Source organism: Littorina saxatilis, linkage group LG12 (genome assembly GCF_037325665.1).
Source record: "Littorina saxatilis isolate snail1 linkage group LG12, US_GU_Lsax_2.0, whole genome shotgun sequence".
In the NCBI taxonomy this organism is placed as follows: domain Eukaryota; kingdom Metazoa; phylum Mollusca; class Gastropoda; order Littorinimorpha; family Littorinidae; genus Littorina; species Littorina saxatilis.
In genome coordinates, this window is record NC_090256.1 from 73,209,603 (window position 1) to 73,232,492 (window position 22,890).

Here is a 22,890-nt window from a genome sequence, read left to right on the forward strand (position 1 = left end):
TTAAGTTAGTTATGCTTTTTTTGGTACTTTTCCCTCATGTTTGTTACATAAGATTACAAGGAAGGGGCTACAGTAATGGATATACAAAATCTTTGGAAGACTTTTTTTGTAATTTCATTTTGATAGTGACAGCTTACGGTTGCATGTATGTAAACAACATGTAGAATAACGAAGACCATTCAGTCTCGAGGCATATATTTAGTCATATGACCCAAACTGTTGGAGATAAGAGTAAATGCCTGGCAGTGTTTTGATTGGCTCCTTAAAATCAACAAGAACAAAAAGCGTTGGGAGTAGAATTATGGCTGTATGCGTATTACTTTAAAGTTTGGTCCCCATAGATAGACACTTTTTGAAACAGAACAAATCTTTTGTTTCACCTGTAAGCTTACTCCTGTCTCTGACCTGAGCAACAAACTTTGGCATTCAGCTCCAAAACAAGTGATTATGTTGGAATACAGAGCTACGTACAAGTTATCCATACTATGCTTGTGAAGTAATATTCATGCTTCAAAAGGAAGGGTAAATATTATCCCAGTGGATATACTAGGTCAACAATTCTTACAGTAGGTTATGCTTCTTTGTGATTTTGGCAATGTTCTCAATGAGATCGAGCACAGTAACATGTAAATTATGTCGGGAAAATTGATTTGACCTTACAGAAACTTAGTGATAAAACCCCTTTTGCCTTCCCAGCTGAAAAGACCCGACCCTATGGTTTACTTAAGCAAGTTTACAAAACACAGACGCTGAAGAACATGGAAAACAAGGGAACATGGAGAACAAGGGAACATGGAGAACAAGGGAACATGGAGAACAAGGGAACATGGAAAACAAGGGAACATGGAAAACAAGGGAACATGGAAAACAAGGGAACATGGAAAACAAGGGAACATGGAAAACAAGGGAACATGGAAAACAAGGGAACATGGAAAACAAGGGAACATGGAAAACAAGGGAACATGGAAAACAAGGGAACATGGAGAACAAGGGAACATGGAGAACAAGGGAACATGGAAAACAAGGGAACATGGAAAACAAGGGAACATGGAAAACAAGGGAACATGGAAAACAAGGGAACATGGAGAACAAGGGAACATGGAAAACAAGGGAACATGGAGAACAAGGGAACATGGAAGACTATAACCTGGGCAAGAAAAGTTATTCAGCAAGCAGTGGACCAAGACCAACACAAAACAACAATGCAAAAAACTTCTAAAAAGAGTGAATAGGAAAAGAAGACAAAGTGAAGAGGGGAGAAAAAACGATGTCTACTCTCTAACAGCCAAATCACACCAAAGTGCTGAGAAAGTGAATGAATCTAATTTTCTCCAAGAAAGAAAAAAAAACTAGATCGTAAGACAAGGAGGCACCACAAGGACGGTGGGCGAGCCCAATGTCAAAGTCTTTGAGTGAAGGTCACAAAACACCGGCAGGAAAACAGAGCATGGAGCGAGCGAGCGAGTGAGCTAGCGAGCGATCAAGGCGAGCATCATAACATTGCATGCTCGTCCCCTACCGAAGCGCTGGAGAGTGAGAGCTGACCCATCTGGCTCGTCAGTTGTGGCATGACCCCTGACCCGGGGTCAAGGCTTGCTGCGCTGCCATGGTGAAGTGTGCTGGGAAGCATCTGTTGATTAGGTACAAGGTCAATGGTCAAGGTCATCTAATTTTTCCAAGATGGTTAAAAATGCGAGGACAGTTAAAACCAAATTGTGATGGACGTAAAATGGGGACTAAAACCTAACGGCTAAAACCAAGAACTAAAGCCGGCTTCACATGGGCGACATGTCCTTATGCTGAAAGAAAGCGGCTCTGGAAACCGTAGAGGTAAACAAAGTGATGTATTTACAAAGACAGCACATACAATTTCAACAATTTTCAAACATTTCTCATCATAAATCAGCAACGTCATTAAAAAGTGTTAAAAGTCAAAGGTAAAAAAAGGCAGAGAAAAACAAACAAACCAAAATAGAGAAACATTCACTCACGCGTAAAAACAGTTACAAACATTCCAAAAATCCAAACTTGCGTCAATGTTGTTAAAGACCTTTAAAAAAACAACGCACACACAAAAGAACAAAGACCAATCCACATGAAAACGGCAAAGTCATAGTTCCTCCGGCTCCCAGAGATATTGGTTTGCGTCTGGCATGGCCCAGAAAGAGAGTTTTGTTCGGGGAGCGTGGAGGATGCAGCGTCAACGAACCGGAACGTCAAGTGGAAGGCGAGTTTCAGTTTTGCATGCATAAAAAATATCCGCTTCAGCCGCTACAAAGCGCACGTGGCCTGCCGCCCCCCTCGCACAGACAGAGGCACACAAGGGGGGTGGGGGCACCTCGTGGGCGAGCGAGGTCTGACAAATTCCCACACGTGGGACGGGTCGAGACCCGGGTAGATAGCTGTTGCCATTTTACATCAGGGCGGCCGTGGCTGGGTCCAACACTCCCGACACGTCATGGTGCACAGAGGGAAGCATCTGTGAATTAGAACACAAAACACCACGCACTGGGTCAGTAGGCCAGCAACACACAACACCTCAAGCCACACACTGTCACCGTCATGTCACCACTGAGACCGTCATGTCACCACTAGGACCAAGCCACACACTGTCACCGTCATGTCACCATTGAGCCCGTCAAGCCACACACTGTCACCGTCATGTCACCAGTGGATGGAGCTACAGGTCACGGTTCAAAATGTAAGGTTATGTCAGAGAAAATCAGGCCATGTCAAATTCAGGTTATGTTTCAGAGTGTCAGGCCATGTCTGGAGCTAAAGGCCATGGGTCAAAATTAAATACCACATCATATAAAAGAAAGCCAGGTGACGTTTAAGAGTGTCGGGTACAGTGTCAGCGTGTCAGTTTATGTTTGGAACTGGAGCTATAGCTCAAATTCAAAATGCCAGGTCATTTTAAGGAAAGTCAGATCGCGTTTCAGAGTGTCGAGTCAAGCGTCAAAATGTCAGTTCAGATCTCAGAGTGTCAAGTAACGACTGAAGTAATGAGTCAAGCTTGAACTCTGAGGCAGATCTTCAAGTATCATGCTATGGAATCTCACACCATAGTTGCAGCAGCAGTTAGTTCTGTCGTGTCATATCAAGCATGGAGTGTCATTTCACGTTCTGAGTCTCATGTCAGGTTTCCGCGGGATCTATATACGTCCACCAACGAAAGCCACTCTCGATCTCCATGCAATGCTTGGCAGATCATGTCATAGTTGAATCATCATTCCATGCGTGGAGTGTTGTATCATGGTTTTAGAGGTGTAAGGTAATACTGCGCTTATAACGGCTCTGTGATGTGAATCTAGCCGTCAGGTCAGAGTGGGAGAGTCGGTTGTCATGCCATGACATGCCAAATGACAAGCCAGCACATGCTATGGAGTGTCAGGTTGGGTGTCCTACGCTTGGTGGAGTTGGTACAGTCACTGTCAGACCATCGTTGGTGGAGTCACTGTCAGACCGTCGTTGGTGGAGTCACTGTCAGACCGTCGTTGGTGGAGTCACTGTCAGACCATCGTTGGTGGAGTCACTGTCAGACCGTCGTTGGTGCAGTCACTGTCAGACCGTCGTTGGTGGAGTCACTGTCAGACCGTCGTTGGTGGAGTCACTGTCAGACCGTCGTTGGTGGAGTCACTGTCAGACCATCGTTGGTGGAGTCACTGTCAGACCGTCGTTGGTGGAGTCACTGTCAGACCACGGTTGGTGGAGTCACTGTCAGACCATCGTTGGTACAGTCACTGTCAGACCATCGTTGGTGGAGTCACTGTCAGACCATCGTTGGTGGAGTCACTGTCAGACCGTCGTTGGTGGAGTCACTGTCAGACCATCGTTGGTGGAGTCACTGTCAGACCGTCGTTGGTGGAGTCACTGTCAGACCGTCGTTGGTGCAGTCACTGTCAGACCGTCGTTGGTGGAGTCACTGTCAGACCGTCGTTGGTGGAGTCACTGTCAGACCGTCGTTGGTACAGTCACTGTCAGACCGTCGTTGGTACAGTCACTGTCAGACAGTCGTTGGTGGAGTCACTGTCAGACCGTCGTTGGTACAGTCACTGTCAGACCGTCGTTGGTGGAGTCACTGTCAGACCACGATTGGTGGAGTCACTGTCAGACAGTCGTTGGTGGAGTCACTGTCAGACCACGGTTGGTGGAATCACTGTCAGACAGTCGTTGGTGGAGTCACTGTCAGACCACGGTTGGTGGAATCACTGTCAGACCATCGTTGGTGGAGTCAGTCAGACAGTCGTTGGTGGAGTCACTGTCAGACCGTCGTTGGTGGAGTCACTGTCAGACCGTCGTTGGTGGAGTCACTGTCAGACCGTCGTTGGTGGAGTCACTGTCAGACCGTCGTTGGTGGAGTCACTGTCAGACCGCCGTTGGTGGAGTCACTGTCAGACCATCGTTGGTGGAGTCACTGTCAGACCACCGTTGGTGGAGTCACTGTCAGACCACCGTTGGTGGAGTCACTGTCAGACCACCGTTGGTGGAGTCACTGTCAGACCGACATTGGTGGAGTCACTGTCAGACCACGGTTGGTGGAGTCCCTGTCAGACCACCGTTGGTACAGTCACTGTCAGACCACGATTGGTGGAGTCCCTGTCAGACCACCGTTGGTACAGTCACTGTCAGACCATCGTTGGTGGAGTCACTGTCAGACCACCGTTGGTGGAGTCACTGTCAGACCACCGTTGGTGGAGTCACTGTCAGACCATCGTTGGTGGAGTCACTGTCAGACCATCGTTGGTACAGTCACTGTCAGACCGTCGTTGGTGGAGTCACTGTCAGACCGTCGTTGGTGGAGTCACTGTCAGACCGTCGTTGGTGGAGTCACTGTCAGACCATCGTTGGTGGAGTCACTGTCAGACCACCGTTGGTGGAGTCACTGTCAGACCATCGTTGGTGGAGTCACTGTCAGACCGTCGTTGGTGGAGTCACTGTCAGACCATCGTTGGTGGAGTCCCTGTCAGACCGTCGTTGGTGGAATCACTGTCAGACCGTCGTTGGTGGAGTCACTGTCAGACCGTCGTTGGTGGAGTCACTGTCAGACCGTCGTTGGTGGAGTCACTGTCAGACCGTCGTTGGTGGAGTCACTGTCAGACCGTCGTTGGTACAGTCACTGTCAGATCGTCGTTGGTGGAATCACTGTCAGACCGTCGTTGGTGGAGTCACTGTCAGACCGTCGTTGGTGGAGTCACTGTCAGACCGTCGTTGGTGGAGTCACTGTCAGACCACCGTTGGTGGAGTGTCACGTCGTGTGCAGTCGTAGAAAGACCTGACTCGAGTTTCATGCCATGTTTAAGGAAACGTCAAGCTCAAGTTGTCTACACTACGCACTGAAGCAAGAGAAGAATTGTGTCATGTTCGGACAATTAGTTCAGTGATGTCCTGTAAGTCTCGGTCCATGTTCAGACAGCACTTGTCCTGGTCGCACTGTCCCGTCTAGGTGGTAAGTTGTCCTGATAAGTCTTGCATGCCATCACATGTGTCATGCATTTTGTCACATGTCAAGAAAAGTCACAGAGTAGTTTAAGAGCACACTAGAGAAGATTAAACAACTAACAAACACACCATGCTCACTATAGCTAAAATCATTTCAAAACATTCTTTATGCTAGTAACAAATCAAACACAACTGCTATTATTGCCATATGATTTATAAAGGTATCGTTTATACTAAAACGTTCAAGCCGGAGCTTGTTGAGTTACTTGTCTATCAGATGGGGGGATGGGGAGGTCATTGAGTTGGTTGAATAAATCAGTATGAAAATGAACATGTACTTCAACTTTAACTGACGGTCTGTTCGTCTTTTCACGCACAAAAACTTCATATGTATCAAATGCTGCAAAACACTTATGTTTTCATGAAGTCTGCTGGTGGAGGATACTCAGACCTGAGATCATACATTTGTGGGAGAAAAAAAAAGCTAAAATGTTTTTGAAAGCTTGAAATCATCCGCCCTAGCAGGAATTTTTGAAAATTAATGCAACATCGTGCAATTTGGGGCAACCTGGGAATCACTAAACCTATGAAAATACCGGAAATTCACAGGAAAATCTTATGCCCTACAGGAATCATGGATAGGGAATGGACAATGAGTACAGTGGAACCTCCCATTTAAGACCTCTAAAAATCAGCGAAAACCAGGTCTTAAAAAGGAGGGAGTCTTAAAATGGGGGTACATTTACAGCGGTTATGAACAGAAAGTTTAAGAAAACGGTCTTAAAATGGAGGAAGTCTTAAATGGGGGGTTCCACTGTATAACTATAAGGTTTGAAGAGCTGAGACATGTTACTGTACATCAGTCATGAAAACTGTGAAGCTGACTCCTTCAGAACTATTAGAACATGCTCTACTAGAGTCAGCCATAACAGTACACGGTTAACAACACTCAGGGGGGGGGGGGGGGGGGGGGGGACACACATATCAGGGAACTAAACAAGATGGGAGCATACCACTTTTAATGCTGTAAGTCACTACACTGACACTTCAAAATCGTTATTCACTTCTTCGGGGAGAAACATGTCAGTAAACAACACAGTTGCTGATTTATACATTTTGAGTGAAAATATTGGGCACGGTTCACCAATGTCAAGGTTGCTGATTTCTATTTTTTTTTTTTTTTTTTTGCAATACTATTTTGGTCAGAGACATGCACATTTTTCATGTGCCATGTGCTGTCAATCTTTGAAACCGCTTATACAAACAGGTAGAATAAAGAACAGATGTTGTGCATATTACAATGGCCATAGCTGGACCCTACTGAGCAGTACAGTGGTACCTGCGATGTGAGGCCCCTCTGATGAGAGGACACCTCCCATGAGAGGACACCTCCCATGAGAGGACACCTCCCATGAATTGAAAGGACACTTTCTGCTGTCCATATTATCTTTACAAAAATGTACCTGTCACGACAGGCCACCTGCAATGTAGGGACATTTTGGGCCTGCCCCAAGGGTGTCCTTTCATCAAAGGTACCACTGTGACTGTAAAGAATAGATATAAACAAGGCAATTGTTGTTTATATAGTACAACCTTGTTCCCATTTACACTTTAGACAGGTGATGTGCTACATATATAAATCCTTGCACTTGTTAATAACATGTGTAATATACTGCTTTATGTTACAAACACCAATGTTTTAAAATGTGCTTAACATTGCCCATTATATCTCTCTGTGTCTACAACAGTATGTCTGTGGTACATTGTTAAAACAAGGTAAGACTGATCTATTAACTTCGATTGATCAGAATTTCACCAATCTTGCTTTAAAGACTTTTCTCAGCTTGTTTGTTGTCCTTCCACTGTCTTTAGCACAAGAGAACTGTATTACATTTACTGCTCATAGTTAGACCAATGAAGGATGGCAGGCTCTTGCTTTGAAACCATCCAAAGACTTGAATGATTCTTTGCTTCTATTTTTTATATTTGTGTTTGTCTCTTGAACCCAAGAATTTGCATATATATATATTTTTTTATTATTATTATAGAACATCCAAAGAATTATCTTGTTAACACTAATGTTCCCAGTAACATCAGTGAAGAACCGTCAAATCCGACTTTTTTCTGGACCAACATTCTTGACTGTTTTCCTTGTTTCTAGAACCAAGCAGAGTCTTTCAGGACATCCAAAGACTTCTTCCAGAAAAGACAATCATCTTCGTTTGCCAAAAACACATTTGGAAAAGAAAACATCCTCAGAAAGAAAACAAAGGCAAGCAAACCAAAACTGGTCATCCAAATCGAAAAGATCGGATTGAAAAGCAAGGAAAGAGTATACTCACATGTGGCATGCCGGGCTGCATGATGTACTGAGGCATCCAGCCGGGGTTGGAGGACATCTGGTAGGTGGTGACGGGGGTGGTGGCCACGGAGGAATAGCGCGGCAACAAGCCCGTGGGGAGCAGCGTGGGGGCCGCCATGCTGTAATTCATGTACGGACTGTCTCTCAATAAGCAGTCTGTCTTCGGGCGGGATGACAGCTAGCTGTCTATAAAGACGCTGTTTTTTTCTGTCTTTTTCGCGCAAAATTGTGTATGTAAAACGCACTGACCCTACTTTCCCCTTGTCTGTGCTTTGGTTTTTTTGTTGCTTTTTTTCCGGTGGCTTTTTCTTTTCTTTTTTTTTTGCAGGGGAGGGGGGGGGGGAGGGGGGGGGGGAGTCCTGTGCAGTCATTCTTAGGGTTTTACATTTTGTGAGTGAGGGTGTTTGTAAACAGCACTGATGGCTGACTGTGAACAGGGTGTGTGTTTTTCTTCTTATTTGAGACTGTTAACCTGAATAAATAGATTAATTTGCTAAGTTTAGATTTGTACTTTCAACGGTATTTTTTTGGTTTGCCGTTTGCCTTTTTTTCACTAAAGATTTCTCCTTCAGTATGAATGTTTGTGCTTTTTTGTGTCAAGATCTATTTTGACAAAGGGTTTCCCTCATCTTCAGTACTGGAATTGAATCCAATGAAGGCACTGAAAGAATGCCCTGGGGTGGTGTAGGATGTCTCTGTAAGCGTGGATTTTACAATGCAATCATTACTGAATTTGCAAATAAATCTATAATTTCTGTATTTTATTTATTTTAACTGGGGGGGGGGGGGGGGGGGGATGAACCATGTTTGAAATCCAATGTCTGCGTCCATCCAATGGCGGGACAATTTTGTTAAAAAAAATTTGTAGCTGTATTGTTCTATTGTCAAGTAGAGAGGATGAGTACCGGGACTGGACTGTGTGTTGTGTGAGCAATGAATGACTCCTCAGAAATAAACCAAAAGGAATCGGGTTTTAAAAAAAATGTCTAAGGAAACCAAAATGCCGTTTTGTGACTAGGTAGCGATGAAATCAATGAAAGCAAAAAAGTAAAGGTACACTATACAGAAGCATGCTTATTTCAGTTTAGCTTGAATCCGTGATATTATTAGAATAATTTGTTTAAAGGAAGCGTATAAAATGAAATATAAACTTGCTCATCACTCAAGTCTATGTACATTGTGCATAATACTGGTATAAGTTTTCACAACAATTAGTATTTGGCATATAAAATATATACAATATGAAATATATAAGACACTCCAATAAGATTCCATAGCTTATGAAACAAGTACAAGAGCTATATCCCAGTACAGACAATTATGAAAGAGCGCACCAAGGGCAGACAAACTTGAATTTAACCCCAGAAAAAAACACTGCTTTTTTATCACCCAAAATTCCTTAGATCCTTTAAGAGAAAAAAGACCAATAATTTAAAACGGGTATAACATTCGCCTTCTGTGTACTTTACATTAAAGCATCATTTCAAAGAAAAGACAAAAATTCACTTAAGAGTTATTACTCTAACTACGAAACAGGAAGACAAAAATGGCTGCTAAGTGAGAATTGCTAATACTGTACCGCTTTCTGTCAGTCTCCCAACCTTTATCTACTTTTCCCACTTTTCTACAAAAACCAAATGGCCTCTTGTGCAACAAAAAGATACTTTTCTCAGCATGCTAGTTCCAGCTTTACAGGAGTACAGGATGAAATAATAACAAACTGGAGCTCTACAGGGAAGAGAGAATGAAAGGAAAGCGGAGGAAAGAGGTGGTACTTACTTATTCAAGTTAGCCAGGGCTGCCTGCTGATCGTAGGGGAACTGAAGTCCTTGCAGAGCAGCAAACTAAACGTGAAACAAAGAAAGGAGTTCAAACTTTGTACAACATGGCAAAATCAAAACCAAGAAAGGAGTTCAAACTTTGTACAAAATGGCAAAATCAAAACCAAGAAAGGAGTTCAAACTTTGTACAACATGGCAAAATCAAAACCAAGAAAGGAGTTCAAACTTTGTACAAAATGGCAAAATCAAAACCAAGAAAGGAGTTCAAACTTTGTACAACATGGCAAAATCAAAACCAAGAAAGGAGTTCAAACTTTGTACAACATGGCAAAATCAAAACCAACAAGGGTCTGTTATTGGAACCTTACATTTATAACAAATCAAAACGTTATGTTTACTGATCTTTGACCCAGCGGGGACAGACAGAAAATAACGGCAAAACGTATTATACTGAGGCAAAAAAAAAAAAAATTGTCTGTTTCTGGTAACATGGCTAAAAAAAATAGGGTCGGTAGGTAGGGATTTTTTTTTTTTTATTTATTTATTTTTTTTTTTACCCCCAAATGTAGACCAATAAAACTAACTTTAAAAATCGCGCAAAGAGACTGGATTCACTATACATAGAGACAAGACACTCAACACATTTACAAATCGTCAGCGGACTTTCGTTTTCACACGTTTTTGTTGTTCATTTTCTCACCCTGTCCTTTACCACCAAAAAAATATATAAAAAATTTTTGAGTTTGGAAAAAAAAAGTTTAGGGTCGGCGCCGAAATTTAGGGTCGGTCGGGTGACCAGAAACAGACAATTTTTTTTTTGTGGCCTAATGGTACAGTGGAGCCTCATTTTCAACAGCCCCAAACTGAGTCCTCCTAAATCCTGTAAATGTACCTCCATTTAAATCCAATAACACACATGATTTTTGCAGAATTTTCAGAATTTGGGGTGTTAGCAGGGGGTACCACTGTTTATATATTGATTTAAACAAATCTTATGGACACAGAGATAAGAGAACGCGTAATATCTAGATTTTTGGTTTTGTCACCCTTATTTCCAAGAGATATTATTCAACGAATCTTCCAAACACATCAATCCAGCGGTATGGTGTTGATTCCAATATGCAGTTCTCCAATTGTTTTCCATGTCAGATTTACTTCTCTTCTGTTTTATTAAAGTTATGGAAAAATTAAGAAGAAAACTTACAACTCAAACATAAGGTTAAAAGGACGAAAAAAAATCTGACTCTTCTGGTGTTGAAGATTTCTTTTAGCGCGAAACCAATTTTAAATATCACGCTGAGTTTGAACATATCAGAAAATCAATGTATCAGAAAGTCATGTACATGTACTGAACTGAGCAATCTGCCAGACATTTTGCTTCGTGTAGGTTTTTGTTTATGGTGTTGAAGATAAAGTGGGGTGATACTTACATCATCTCTGCCGACCTGCATTAATTTTTGTTGTTGACTCTTCTTTTTGTTTCCGGAGTCGGCGTACTTGACCAGAAGGGGCTCAGAGCAACCTGAAAATACATCACAGCTTTATTACATAAACTTGCAGTTTCCATGTCGGTATCGGTGGTCACAGGGGGGAGTTGATAGAGATGCAAGAAACAGATGCACATGTATCAACAACTTGAGACTTCACATGTATATACTTATGTATACAGTGCAAACAAATGAATGTGTGAATGCAAACATGCACACACACACACACACACACACACAGCACACACACACACACACACACACACACACACAGGCACTGAGGGTAGGCCTAAGGTGAGCAAGAGTAAGGGGGGGGGAGTAAGCTAGTGAGGGGAGGGAGTGGGAGAGACAGAGAGAGAGAGAGAGAGAGAGACTGACAGAGACAGAGAGACAGAGAGACAGAGATTGACAGAGAGAGAGAAAGAGAGAGAGAGAGAGAGAGAGAGAAAGAGAGAGACTGACAGAGAGAAAGAGAGAGAGAAAGAGAGAGAAAAAGAGAGAGAGAAAGAGAGACAAAGAGAGAGAGAGAAAGAGAGAGAAAAAGAGAGAGAGAAAGAGAGACAAAGAGAGAGAGAGAGAAAGAAAGAGAGAGAAAGAGACTGACAGAGAGAAAGAGAGAGATTGACAGAGAGAGAGAGATTGACAGAGAGAGAGAGAGAGAGAGAGAGAGAGAGAGAGACTGAGAGACTGACAGAGAGAGAGACTGACAGAGAGAGACCGAGAGAGAGAGAGAGAGACTGACAGAGAGAGAGAGAGAGACTGACAGAGAGAGACTGACAGAGAGAGAGACAGAGACAGAGAGAGGGAGAGAGAGAAAGAGAGAGAGAGAGAGACAGACAGAGAGACTGACAGAGAGAGAGAGAGAGAGAGAGAGAGGGGAGAGAGAGAGACAGACAGACAGGGACACATACAGACACAGAGAGACAGAGCAAGATCACACAAAAAAGGGCAGATTACTAATACACTCAGGTGTTTTTAAAAAACAATAAAAACCCAACCCAAGAACAATGCGTTCGGTATTTCCACTTCTAACAAGGCTTTCCAAATGCGGCCACATTCCTCCAGTTTACTAGGCCAGTGACTGCAAATGCAAACACTAAATGAAGCAAGCCTTTCAATGTCCTTGACAGGAGGCAGTCATAAAGGTATGGCCAAAGGCACATTAGCATATGGGCACACCTCTTCAAAACCCCTGGCTAAAGTCACTGGCTGCTCATTTTCAAGTAGTAAAAAAAGAGTTCAAAAATAGCGTAACATTTTTTTCAAACACAAGTTTACAAAAAAAACCTCAAAGCAGACCCTGGAGGACATAAGGACTGGTGCATGTATACTGGCAGTCAAAACTGTAGAAGAGGTGAAACTTGAGATTTTTCTTTTCTGCGTCAACCAAGAAACTAACATCAAGTGGTGATTTTGTGTTGCGTTTTATTCGCATCTGATCTGGGATACGGTTCCCAGTCTTAGTTATTCGTTATCAAGCCTTCTCGCACACACGCACTGACACAGATAACCAGGCACACACACACACAGACACACACAGACACACACACACAGACATCCACACACACACACACACACACACGCACACATTCACACACAAACACACACCAAAACACAGACACACACACACACACACACACACCAAAACACAGACACACACAGACACACACAACCGAGTTGGCAAACACGGAGAGACAGGATTCCACTCCACTGTGTGGGGGTTGCGATCTATAAATCGTGGCTTTATGGTCCCTTTAAATCAGACCTGGTCCTCTTCTAATCTGGTGACAGTGAATACTTCTCATCATGTAACCAACAGGCGCTTGTAGGTGGCCATTCAAGACTGGTATACCCATGGTCTAGATAACAGGCGCTTGTAGGTGGCCATTCAAGACTGGTATACCCATGGTCTAGATAACAGGCGCTTGTAGGTGGCCATTCAAGACTGGTGTACCCATTGTCTAGATAACAGGCGCTTGTAGGTGGCCATTCAAGACTGGTATACCCATGGTCTAGATAACAGGCGCTTGTAGGTGGCCATTCAAGACTTTCTTTATTCTTTATTTGGTGTTTAACGTCGTTTTCAACCACGAAGGTTATATCGCGACGGGGAAAGGGGGGAGATGGGATAGAGCCACTTGTCAATTGTTTCTTTTTCACAAAAGCACTAATCAAAAATTTGCTCCAGGGGCTTGCAACGTAGTACAATATATTACCTTACTGGGAGAATGCAAGTTTCCAGTACAAAGGACTTAACATTTCTTACATACTGCTTGACTAAAATCTTTACAAAAATTTACTATATTCTATACAAGAAACACTTAACAAGGGTAAAAGGAGAAACAGAATCCGTTAGTCGCCTCTTACGACATGCTGGGGAGCATCGGGTAAATTCTTCCCCCTAACCCGCGGGGGGTCCATTCAAGACTGGTATACCCATGGTCTAGATAACAGGCTAAGGGACAACAGAAGAGGTCTGTTCTTGTGAGGTGTCCTCCCAGCGGAGGAGCCCCACATAGCAGTTACCATGTAATGTTGTATATAAAAAAAAATCAAGCTACACTGAGTTTCTGTTGTCGCGTGGGGGAAGGTGTATTTTAACAGGTGCAGCCATTTAACCGTCCAGAACTAGAATACTCTACTTTTTTAATCCTAAGACAACTTATTTTACTTAATTCTTTAATCCCAGACAGACGTGTCCTTTTCTAACAAGATGCAATAAATTGACGAACACACACGTTGCTCACTGATACTCCGAGCAGTCCTTGTTTATTTCTCCATCGTGTCTGCCTGTACAGAGAATGTATTGTGCCAGTGCGTATCCCCCATTGCGCAGTTAGTGCGCATGGTCTTATCTCTGAAGAGAGATAGGGCCAAGCAAAGAAAGAAGAAGAAAAATAGGCCAACTTGTAATCAACTTATCACATCTGACATAAAAACTTTTCCCAGCAAACCGCGCCATTTCATTTTCTTCTTTGGTCGTATTCTATTTCCATTTAAAACTGTCTCCAGTCTACCGACATTTTCTTTTCTTATTTATTGGGCCGTATTCTATTTCTCTTATCTATTCATGTTTACTCTCTCTCGAATTTATTCATGTTTCTCTCTCTCTCTCTCTCTCTCTCTCTCTCTCTCTCTCTCTCTCTCTCTCTCTCTCTCTCTCTCTCTCTCTCTCTCTCTCTCTCTCTCTCTCTCTCTCTCTCTCTCTTTCTGTCTCTCTCTGCCTGTCTTTCTCTGCATGACAGCGTGATTAAAGGAGACATTCCAAGAATGCGTGACAACTTGCGCACCGCACAAAAGGCCACAGTATGCGTTGTGAGGGTAGGTAGAGCGAGCCGAGACACGAGACGGCACTGAATTATTATCTTCCTCATAACAATGAGTACACTTTCATTTCACAGCCTGCCCCCCCCCCCCCCCCCCCCCCCCGCCCCCACCCCCCAAAAAGTCACCCCACTCTATCTTCACATCATCCCATTCCACTAACCCCTACATCCACCATTTTTCTTTTTAAGTTCTTCCTCATAACATTTCGCACACTTGTTGATTCTTTTACTAACCCCCGCCCCGCCCTAACCACCACCCTCTCCTCTAGCCCCCTTCTTCAAACTACCACCACACCACCCTCTCCTCTAGCCCCCTTCTTCAAACTACCACCACACTACCCTCTCCTCTAGCCCCCTTCTTCAAACTACCACCACACCACCCTCTCCTCTAGCCCCCTTCTTCTTCAAACTACCACCACACCACCCTCTCCTCTAGCCCCCTTCTTCAAACTACCACCACACCACCCTCTCCTCTAGCCCCCTTCTTCAAACTACCACCACACCACCCTCTCCTCTAGCCCCCTTCTTCTTCAAACTACCACCAAAGATATTCGCTATCACAATCATTCCCCCTCTACCTTCTCCATAAACTATCACAACCTCTTCAACTTTTTCCTTCTAGTCAGCACGTATCTATTGCAACCCCTTGGTATCAAGATCCCGGCTAAACACTCTCTGTCTTCACCCATAGAGGGCGTGACGGTGTGATATCGTCTCTACCTACTTCACAGCCGGTCTGTTACCTTTTGGGGCTAAAAATTCAACAAAAACAAGAAAAGGACCTTCCACGACTCTGACAATTTACCTGTTGTTGTTTAAAAGGCGGTTGTTGCATGTCATGCGACATCGTATGTCCAGGTAAAACGTTAAAAACAAAGCCTTTCGCCAACAGGTGTGCAAACGTAAAGAGATCAGGTAAAAACCGGCTGACGAGCTGAGCCTGACTCCGTGTCACAAGACAGGGGAGGGGGGGGGGGGTAAGAGACAAGTGTGGGGGGGGCGGGGGGGGGAGGGGGCTGCGAAGACGGAGGTAACAGTGGGGGGGAGGTAAGGTAAACGGGTGAATGGGGTGTCACAAAAAGGCCGGGTTGTGCGGGGAGGGGGGACTGTCTAAACTACAAAACCGATTCTTCACCTGATATAAACACGGCTGCTAAATGGTAACTTTATTGCCTTACACTTGTGTCTGTACCCAAGCTTATTTTTCACTATCCACTCCACCTCCTGTTTATCAGCATGCTCACATATTTTTATTTCATACAGAGGGTAGTTGTTGCTAGCCCTTGTCACGTTAACCAGATTCACAGAGTCTAGTTGTTGCTAGCCCTTGTCACGTTAACTAAGATTCACAGAGTCTAGTTGTTGCTAGCCCTTGTCACGTTAACTAAGATTCACAGAGTCTGGTTTTTGCTAGTCTTTGTCACGTTAACTAAGATTCACAGAGTCTAGTTGTTGCTAGCCCTTGTCACGTTAACTAAGATTCACAGAGTCTAGTTGTTGCTAGCCCTTGTCACGTTAACTAAGATTCACAGAGTCTAGTTGTTGCTAGCCCCTGTCAGGTTAACTAAGATTCAAACAAGATAAACATTCTTCAACAGCCGCGCTAAAAACCAAGTTCAACACTTCATTAAAAATACCACAAATGGTCTTCGGAAGCCCCACACACCGTCCTTAAAATAACAAACAAACAGCGAAAGAAAGAATGCCTTGCAAACAATAAAAGATTCCTCTACGAGTAACCGATAAAAGACAACCTCACACATACACAGTACACTAGTGGCCGCTTTCAAAGCAAGTGACAGTGCGAATCAATCCATTCTCCAACACGTCGACCTCAGAATTGCAGATCAGCATTTTCTCCCCTGGCATTTTGGCCCCTCCTTACACTTACCCAGAAGAAAACGAACACGTGTAAGGGGAGAGAAAAGGGTGAGGTAGGGGTTACGCGATTCGTATGATACCTGTCTTTTTATACTCAGTGGATGCCTGTCTTCTCGTATATCCTGTAGCTTACCTGTTCTTTTATTCCTCCCAACAATCTGCCCTTTCATACTGGAATTTTATGAACACCCGATATTCAGAGGGGAACTGGGGTTGCCTTTCAAACTTTCTTAAAAAAAACTGTCCCCGATCCAAGAATTCCCTTGTCGTGGAAAGAACGAGTGCGACAAAAGGCGACAGGGAAGCTTTAAAAGGGGGACAGAGGGGAGGGAGTCCAGAATACTAGAGAACTAGGTTAATGTAGTCCTCTGACCCCGCTGCCTTTTTGCAGGGGTCAAGGGTGACGAGAGGGGGTAACATGCGTTGTTTGCATGCCAGGCCAGGCATTCTTAGCCGCAATAAAACATGTGTTTGCCGATCTTTTTGAATCCGCGACCTGATTGAATTACTTTTTTTTTTTCTTATTTCTCCGCGCTGTGGCGTTGTTATTATCTGTCGTTTCTTTTCCGTTGAGGCTACAACTTCCGCGCAGAGCTTTTTAGTTAATCTCCCACCACCCACTCCCCCCATCCCCAAAGGGAGGGAGAGAGAGAGGGAGAGAGAGAGAGAGAGAGAGAGAGAGAGAGAGAGAGAGACTCTGAGAGAGAGAGAGACTCAGAGAGAGAGAGAGAGAGAGGGAGAGAGAGAGTGCGAGAGAGAGACAGGACAGAGAACGAACGAACGAACGAACGAACTTTATTACTCAAGGATGGAGATTTTAGGCTCACGCCTTGTCTTACAATCTGTCCCTGCTAAACTAAGACATAAAAATAAAGACAATAAAAGGACAATTGTCAATCGCAATCATACAGTATTACTAATTACAACAGCAGAGAGAGAGAGAGAGAGAGAGAGAGAGAGAGAGAGAGAGAGAGAGAGAGAGAGAGAGAGAGAGAGAGAGAGAGAGAGAGAGAGAGAGAGAGAGAGAGAGAGAGAGAGAGAAATTAGGAAACAACTTCGCCAGTGAATATCGTGTCATTTAAGAGACAGACGGACAGACAAACAGAAAGAAACAGAATGAAGGAAACTATGGGGCAGGGGGGGGGGGGGGGCACTTCTGAAACACCAATGAGCATCATTTGCTTGAAAGAGAGAGAGAGAGACACACACACACACAGACAACAATGAGACAGACAGAGCGCGCGCGCGCACGCACACACACACACACACACACACACACACACACACACACACACATCCACCACCCCCACCCACCACAACACCACCCCAAACGTACTCACCAGTGAGCATCTTGTTATTGAAGGCGTCGATGATCGCACCACATTTGTCCTTGTTCTCCATGCGAGCGAAGCCCACACAGCGACTGAAGCCGTCGGGTTTGCGGAGGATGCGTGTGGAGATGACGGTGCCATAGTCCTTGAACATATTCTCCAGGTGCTTCTCTGTGAAGTGCATGGGCAGGTTGGCGATGTACAGGTTCGTCGGGTCCTGTTCTTGTTGCTGCAACACACAGGTCAACATTTTGGATAAACTCATTGAAGATAAGTGTGGGTGTTTTTACATTTAGTCAAGTTTTGACTAAATGTTTTAACATAGAGGGGGGAATCGAGACGAGGGTCGTGGTGTGTGTGTGTGTGTGTGTGTGTGTGTGTGTGTGTGTGTGTGTGTGTGTGTGTGTGTGTGTGTGTGTGTGTGTGTGTGTGTGTGTGTGTCTGTCTGTGTGTGTGTGTGGAGCGATTCAGACTAAACTACTTGGCCGATCTTTATGAAATTTGACATGAGAGTTCCTGGGTATGATATCCCCGGATGTTTTTTTCATTTTCGATAAATACTTTTGATGACGTCATATCCGGCTTTTTGTAAAAGTTGAGGCGGCACTGTGACACCCTCATTTTTCAATTAAATTGATTGAAATTTTGGCAAAGCAATCTTCGACGAAGGCCGGGGTTTGGTATTGCATTTCAGCTTGGTGGCTTAAAAACTAATTAGTGAGTTTGGTCATTAAAAATCGGAAACTTGTAATTAAAATTATTTTTTTATTAAACGATCCAAAAACAATTTCAGCTTATTCTTCGTCATTTTCTGATTCCAAAAACATATACATATGTTATATTTGGATTAAAAACAAGCTCTGAAAATTAAAAATATAAAAATTATGATCAAAATTAAATTTCCGAAATCGTTTTAAAAACTATTTCATCGTATTCCTTGTCGGTTCCTGATTCCAAAAACATATAGATATGATATATTTTGATTAAAAACACGCTCCGAAAGTTAAAACGAAGAGAGGTACAGTAAAGCGTGCTATGAAGCACAGCGCAACCGCTACCGCGCCAAACAGGCTCGTCACTTTCACTGCCTTTTGCACTAGCGGCGGACTACGTTCAGTTTCATTCTGTGAGTTCCACAGCTTGACTAAATGTAGTAATTTCGCCTTACGCGACTTGTTTTCATTTCAAATGTTAAGACAGACATGAGAACTAGGATACAACATAAATTGACCCAACATTTTTACTATGAATCATAAAAGGACATTATTGCCATGCATTTAAAATGTTTCTCTGAAATTGTTCCCCCTAAGTTCACATAAAAGGTTTGATTTTAGCTAAAAGTTCTTCATGTGAGAGAGGAGAAGTCAGCTATAATTGGAACTAGAAAGAAATGTTCTACACCGATGTTTAAAACGATCTAAATTACTTAGACAGAAGCTAACATACATATAGACACACCTCTCTTGGCCTTACACCAATGTGACAATCCAACCAACCACCCCTTACCATCCATAAATCGCACAGCGCTTGATATTGAGCACAAACAAATAAGCAGCTAAAGCCAATAAACTAAAGCCAATAAAATAAAGCCAATTGTTCCCTTTCATTCCGATTATTCTTGGCAGACTGGGTGATAAAACAAGGAGGGCAGGGGAGGGAAGAAAAACAAACGGCACAGTCATTTCCCCCACACACTATAATCTTTCACAGATATTATTAAAGCTTTAGCGTGTTACTAGGGACAAAGCATCTGCTCTTTGGGAAAACTTCGCCGTATCCCACAACATCCGCACAGCTACAGAAGAAGCTCTCATATATTAATCTTGCAGGATCGCATACAAAAAAAAGTTTATGCTTGAGAGGGAGGGAGAAAAAAGAGAGAGAGAGAGAGAGATAAGGCAATACACAACTCCGCCATGAAAACGATTTTCGGCGGGCTGCAAAGTTCCCGACAACGGAAGTTTGAAAATAGCCCTGGCACGCCGATAGCCGGAAGAGATAAGGTTTGGGCTAACCAGGAAATGGTCCCCTCCACAGATACGCACTCTAGCCGGTCTTGGCCAACCGATGGAGAAGACGTAGCACTAAGATGTGGAAACTACCCAAAAACATCAACAGACGAAGGATAAAATAGTCTAAAAGGCTTCAGTTGGCATGGTAGCCGGGCAGCGAATTAGCGATTCCTAAACGCCCCACTGAACGACTGACGTCACAGCCGCTTCGGCCTTTTCCGGAGGAACACCGCGTGCCACTTCGATCGCGTTGCACTTGCCGCAGTCATTCGGCGATGCCACCTTGATTATCAGTTAATAAAGTTATTATTCAGGCAATATGAAAGAAAGTAGTTTTTTCTTTTGTTACACTTACACATAGTTTTATGAAGATCAATTTCAGACTCGGCAAAAGAATGGTTGTATCATGAGCGACTGTCACAAGGGAGAGGTGCGGTTCGGTCAGTAGGTCAGTCACTGTCGAACTGTTCGGTGCGAAGCACGGTTTTGTTTCTGGTAACTATATTGATTTCTTCAAGTTGTACTAATGTTTTTGTGTGCTTGTTATTGGCTAATACGGTGAGCCCACGCCGTTTAGTTTGCAGACCGTGCACATGTGAGCTTTGTGTAATCGCGTTTTCATCATAACATACCACCGTGCTAAACCGCTTTGGGGGAAATGGTTTAAAAAAAAATAATAAAAAAATAAACGGAATGCATCAGGGTTGAAAAGATTGAGATGACAAAAATAAAGCTAAAAAAAAAAAATCTAACCAGGAAGGGAGTCGAACCCGAGTCAGCTGACCTTCAAGCTGGAGCACAAACCACTAGGCTACGACAGCAACTGACAGATAGGGCTACAAAAGTGAAGGCATTTCAGGGTTACTCCGTCGTATGTGGCGTTTCTCGCGCATGAAGGTTCTGTTACCAACTCTACGGCTAAGAAAGGTTGCATTTGAAGTTAAATGTCCACTAAAATATCAAAGGGAACACCATTTCTGAACAACACAACGGTTTGCGCTCGCCTCTCGCAGTCGTTCAGGTGAAACCAAATCGGCTTGCCTGATACAGCAGATATTTCAACACTTCCACGTCATACTGAAACACTGAGCTACAGTTTAGTAACGTGATATGTTTTCAATTGTTCGTTCACTTATATTGCTTTCAGATTTAACACACCAAGATGAATGAAACAGTGGCACGGTTTTCGTTGCGAAAATGTGCAATGGCAGTGCTACGCGACCGAAGTGTGTATTATGTACACGCGGTGTTCCTCCGGAAAAGACCGAAGCGACATGTGACGTCAGTCGTTCAGTTGGGCGTTTAGGAATCGCAAATTCGCAGCCGGGCAGGGAGAGATAAGAAAGAGGAAATCAAGCAAATCAAGCAGGGGCTGTCAGCCTAGAGCAGGATTTTACAATTTAACTCTGCAGGGAGGGACACACGTAGGCGGAGATTTGAGGTGCTTGGAAACAGTTTGTATTTCTCACTCAGGAACTTCGTCTGGTTCTTTATGTACACATCACACCAGGTAACATAACTATAATTATGCAGGCTTCCGTAACGTATTACTGGACAGTTTAATCCCAGACAATGTATAGTCTTCAATATTACCAGACAGTTTATTCACTGAAAATCTCATTACACTTTCTTTATTTGGTGTTCAACGTCGTTTTCAACCGTTCAAGGTTATATCGCGACGGGGAAAGGGGGGAGGGGGTGGGATAGAGCCACTTGTTAATTGTTTCTTGTTTACAAAAGCACTAATACAAAAATTGCTCCAGGGGCTTGCAACGCAGTACAATATATGACCTTACTGGGAGAATGCAAGTTTCCAGTACAAAGGACTTAACATTTCTTACATACTGCTTGACTAAAATCTTTACAAACATTGACTATATTCTATACAAGAAACACTTAAGGGTAAAAGGAGAAAGTACCAAAATCCGTTAGTCGCCTCTTACGACATGCTGGGGAGCATCGGGTAAATTCTTCCCCCTAACCCGCGGGGGGTCTCATTACACTGCCTTACGAAGGTTATCACAGCGAAAATGAAAGCATTGATTTTGTTAATCGTCATGCTTATGGGGCGTAGTGAAATAAACCGCAGTTTACAACATGTATGAATGTGCTTTGATAAGAAAAGCGACACATAAAAAAAGACACAAAATGGACTGACAGCGGTTCTTGGTGGGATCGTGGGCATGAAATTACAAGCCTCAAGGTTGTGTGGACCTTTCAGGACCTCAACTTCCCTTTACGACATCGTCACCAGAGAGGTTGTAACCGTTTCAACAGCCACGTAGTCGGCGGCACATGCACCTGACACAGCGTCGGGGCGGCGGGAGGGGTGGGTGGGGGGTACTCTCCTACCTAACGCCACTTCAGAGTCCTCTGTGCACCCCAGCCCCCACCCACCCCCGTGACAAGTGCCCGTGGGCCCTGGCGCTCAATCGTCGTCGTTTGTCTTGTCACAGCCACCAGCGTTCAAGCTTCAAGACAGGCTGGCCCCGCCCTCCCAAAGTTTCGGGCACAAACCCTGTCTTTTAGAACCCCCTGATCAAAGCCCCCTGGGTGTAAACAAGGGGTCGGCAGTAAAGGGCGATAATAGACGGCACAAAAGACGCCGATCGTTGCGGCGTGGGGTTCTAAGCCATTCGCCATTGTCCGCTAGGTCGCCTAACATCTTCGCCTATCAGTTCGCCGTGCTGAGCAACGACAATATAATGACTGTTCTTTAGCGTCAATGCCATACCTGCGTGTGATTGCGTGCGTGTGAGATAATGGTGATCGAAACCTCTGACATTCGGCCGTAAGACAGGGGCTAGGGGGTACACAGATTGGCTGCGTGTGTTGGCCTATAAAGTGAGATAGTGGTGATCGAAACCTCCTACGTTCCGCAGAACGAATTTGGACAAGCAGGTACAGGTGGGCCAATCTTAGTAGACACCGTACGGGAAGGATTAACTTGGTATTTCGACAAAACCCAAGTCGCGGGTGCAAGCGTAGGATAAGACCAATCGAAGCATACGTTAACCAAGCAAACAGTGAAAGTAGCCAAGCTTATATGTGAACAAGTCAGCCAATGTTATCATTCCGAAATATAATATAGAGGCACGGAAATTAAAAACAAAATTCCTTTCACTGTTGCGTGCAAGATAATGCCATTCGAATGCTGCTGCGAGCTGCAAGGACTTGGACATTTAGAAACAGGTAGACACGTAAGCACAAAGTTGGAAGACATGGATTGGTAGAAGATGCGAGCATATTGCCAGTACTGTACCAAGGT

The 22,890-nt window shown here is 43.9% G+C and overlaps 1 protein-coding gene across 10 annotated transcripts in view; it reads right to left on the reverse strand.

Moving 5' to 3' along the window:
• Positions 1-22,890, reverse strand: part of LOC138983243 (RNA-binding motif, single-stranded-interacting protein 3-like) — a 196,585-nt gene that overhangs the window by 16,203 nt on the left and 157,492 nt on the right. For 8 of the 10 annotated variants that reach the window (XM_070356670.1, XM_070356675.1, XM_070356672.1 and 5 more), the window contains 5 exons: positions 17,620-17,839; positions 11,016-11,107; positions 9,584-9,648; positions 7,785-7,941; positions 1,520-1,630 (listed from right to left, as the gene is read on the reverse strand). In XM_070356670.1, coding sequence (XP_070212771.1) covers positions 1,520-1,630; positions 7,785-7,941; positions 9,584-9,648; positions 11,016-11,107; positions 17,620-17,839 — 645 coding nt within the window. Of the gene's footprint in view, positions 1-1,487; positions 2,480-7,784; positions 7,942-9,583; positions 9,649-11,015; positions 11,108-17,619; positions 17,840-22,890 lie in introns of those variants that run through there. The other 2 variants (XM_070356677.1, XM_070356668.1) reach the window with 2 other exon arrangements.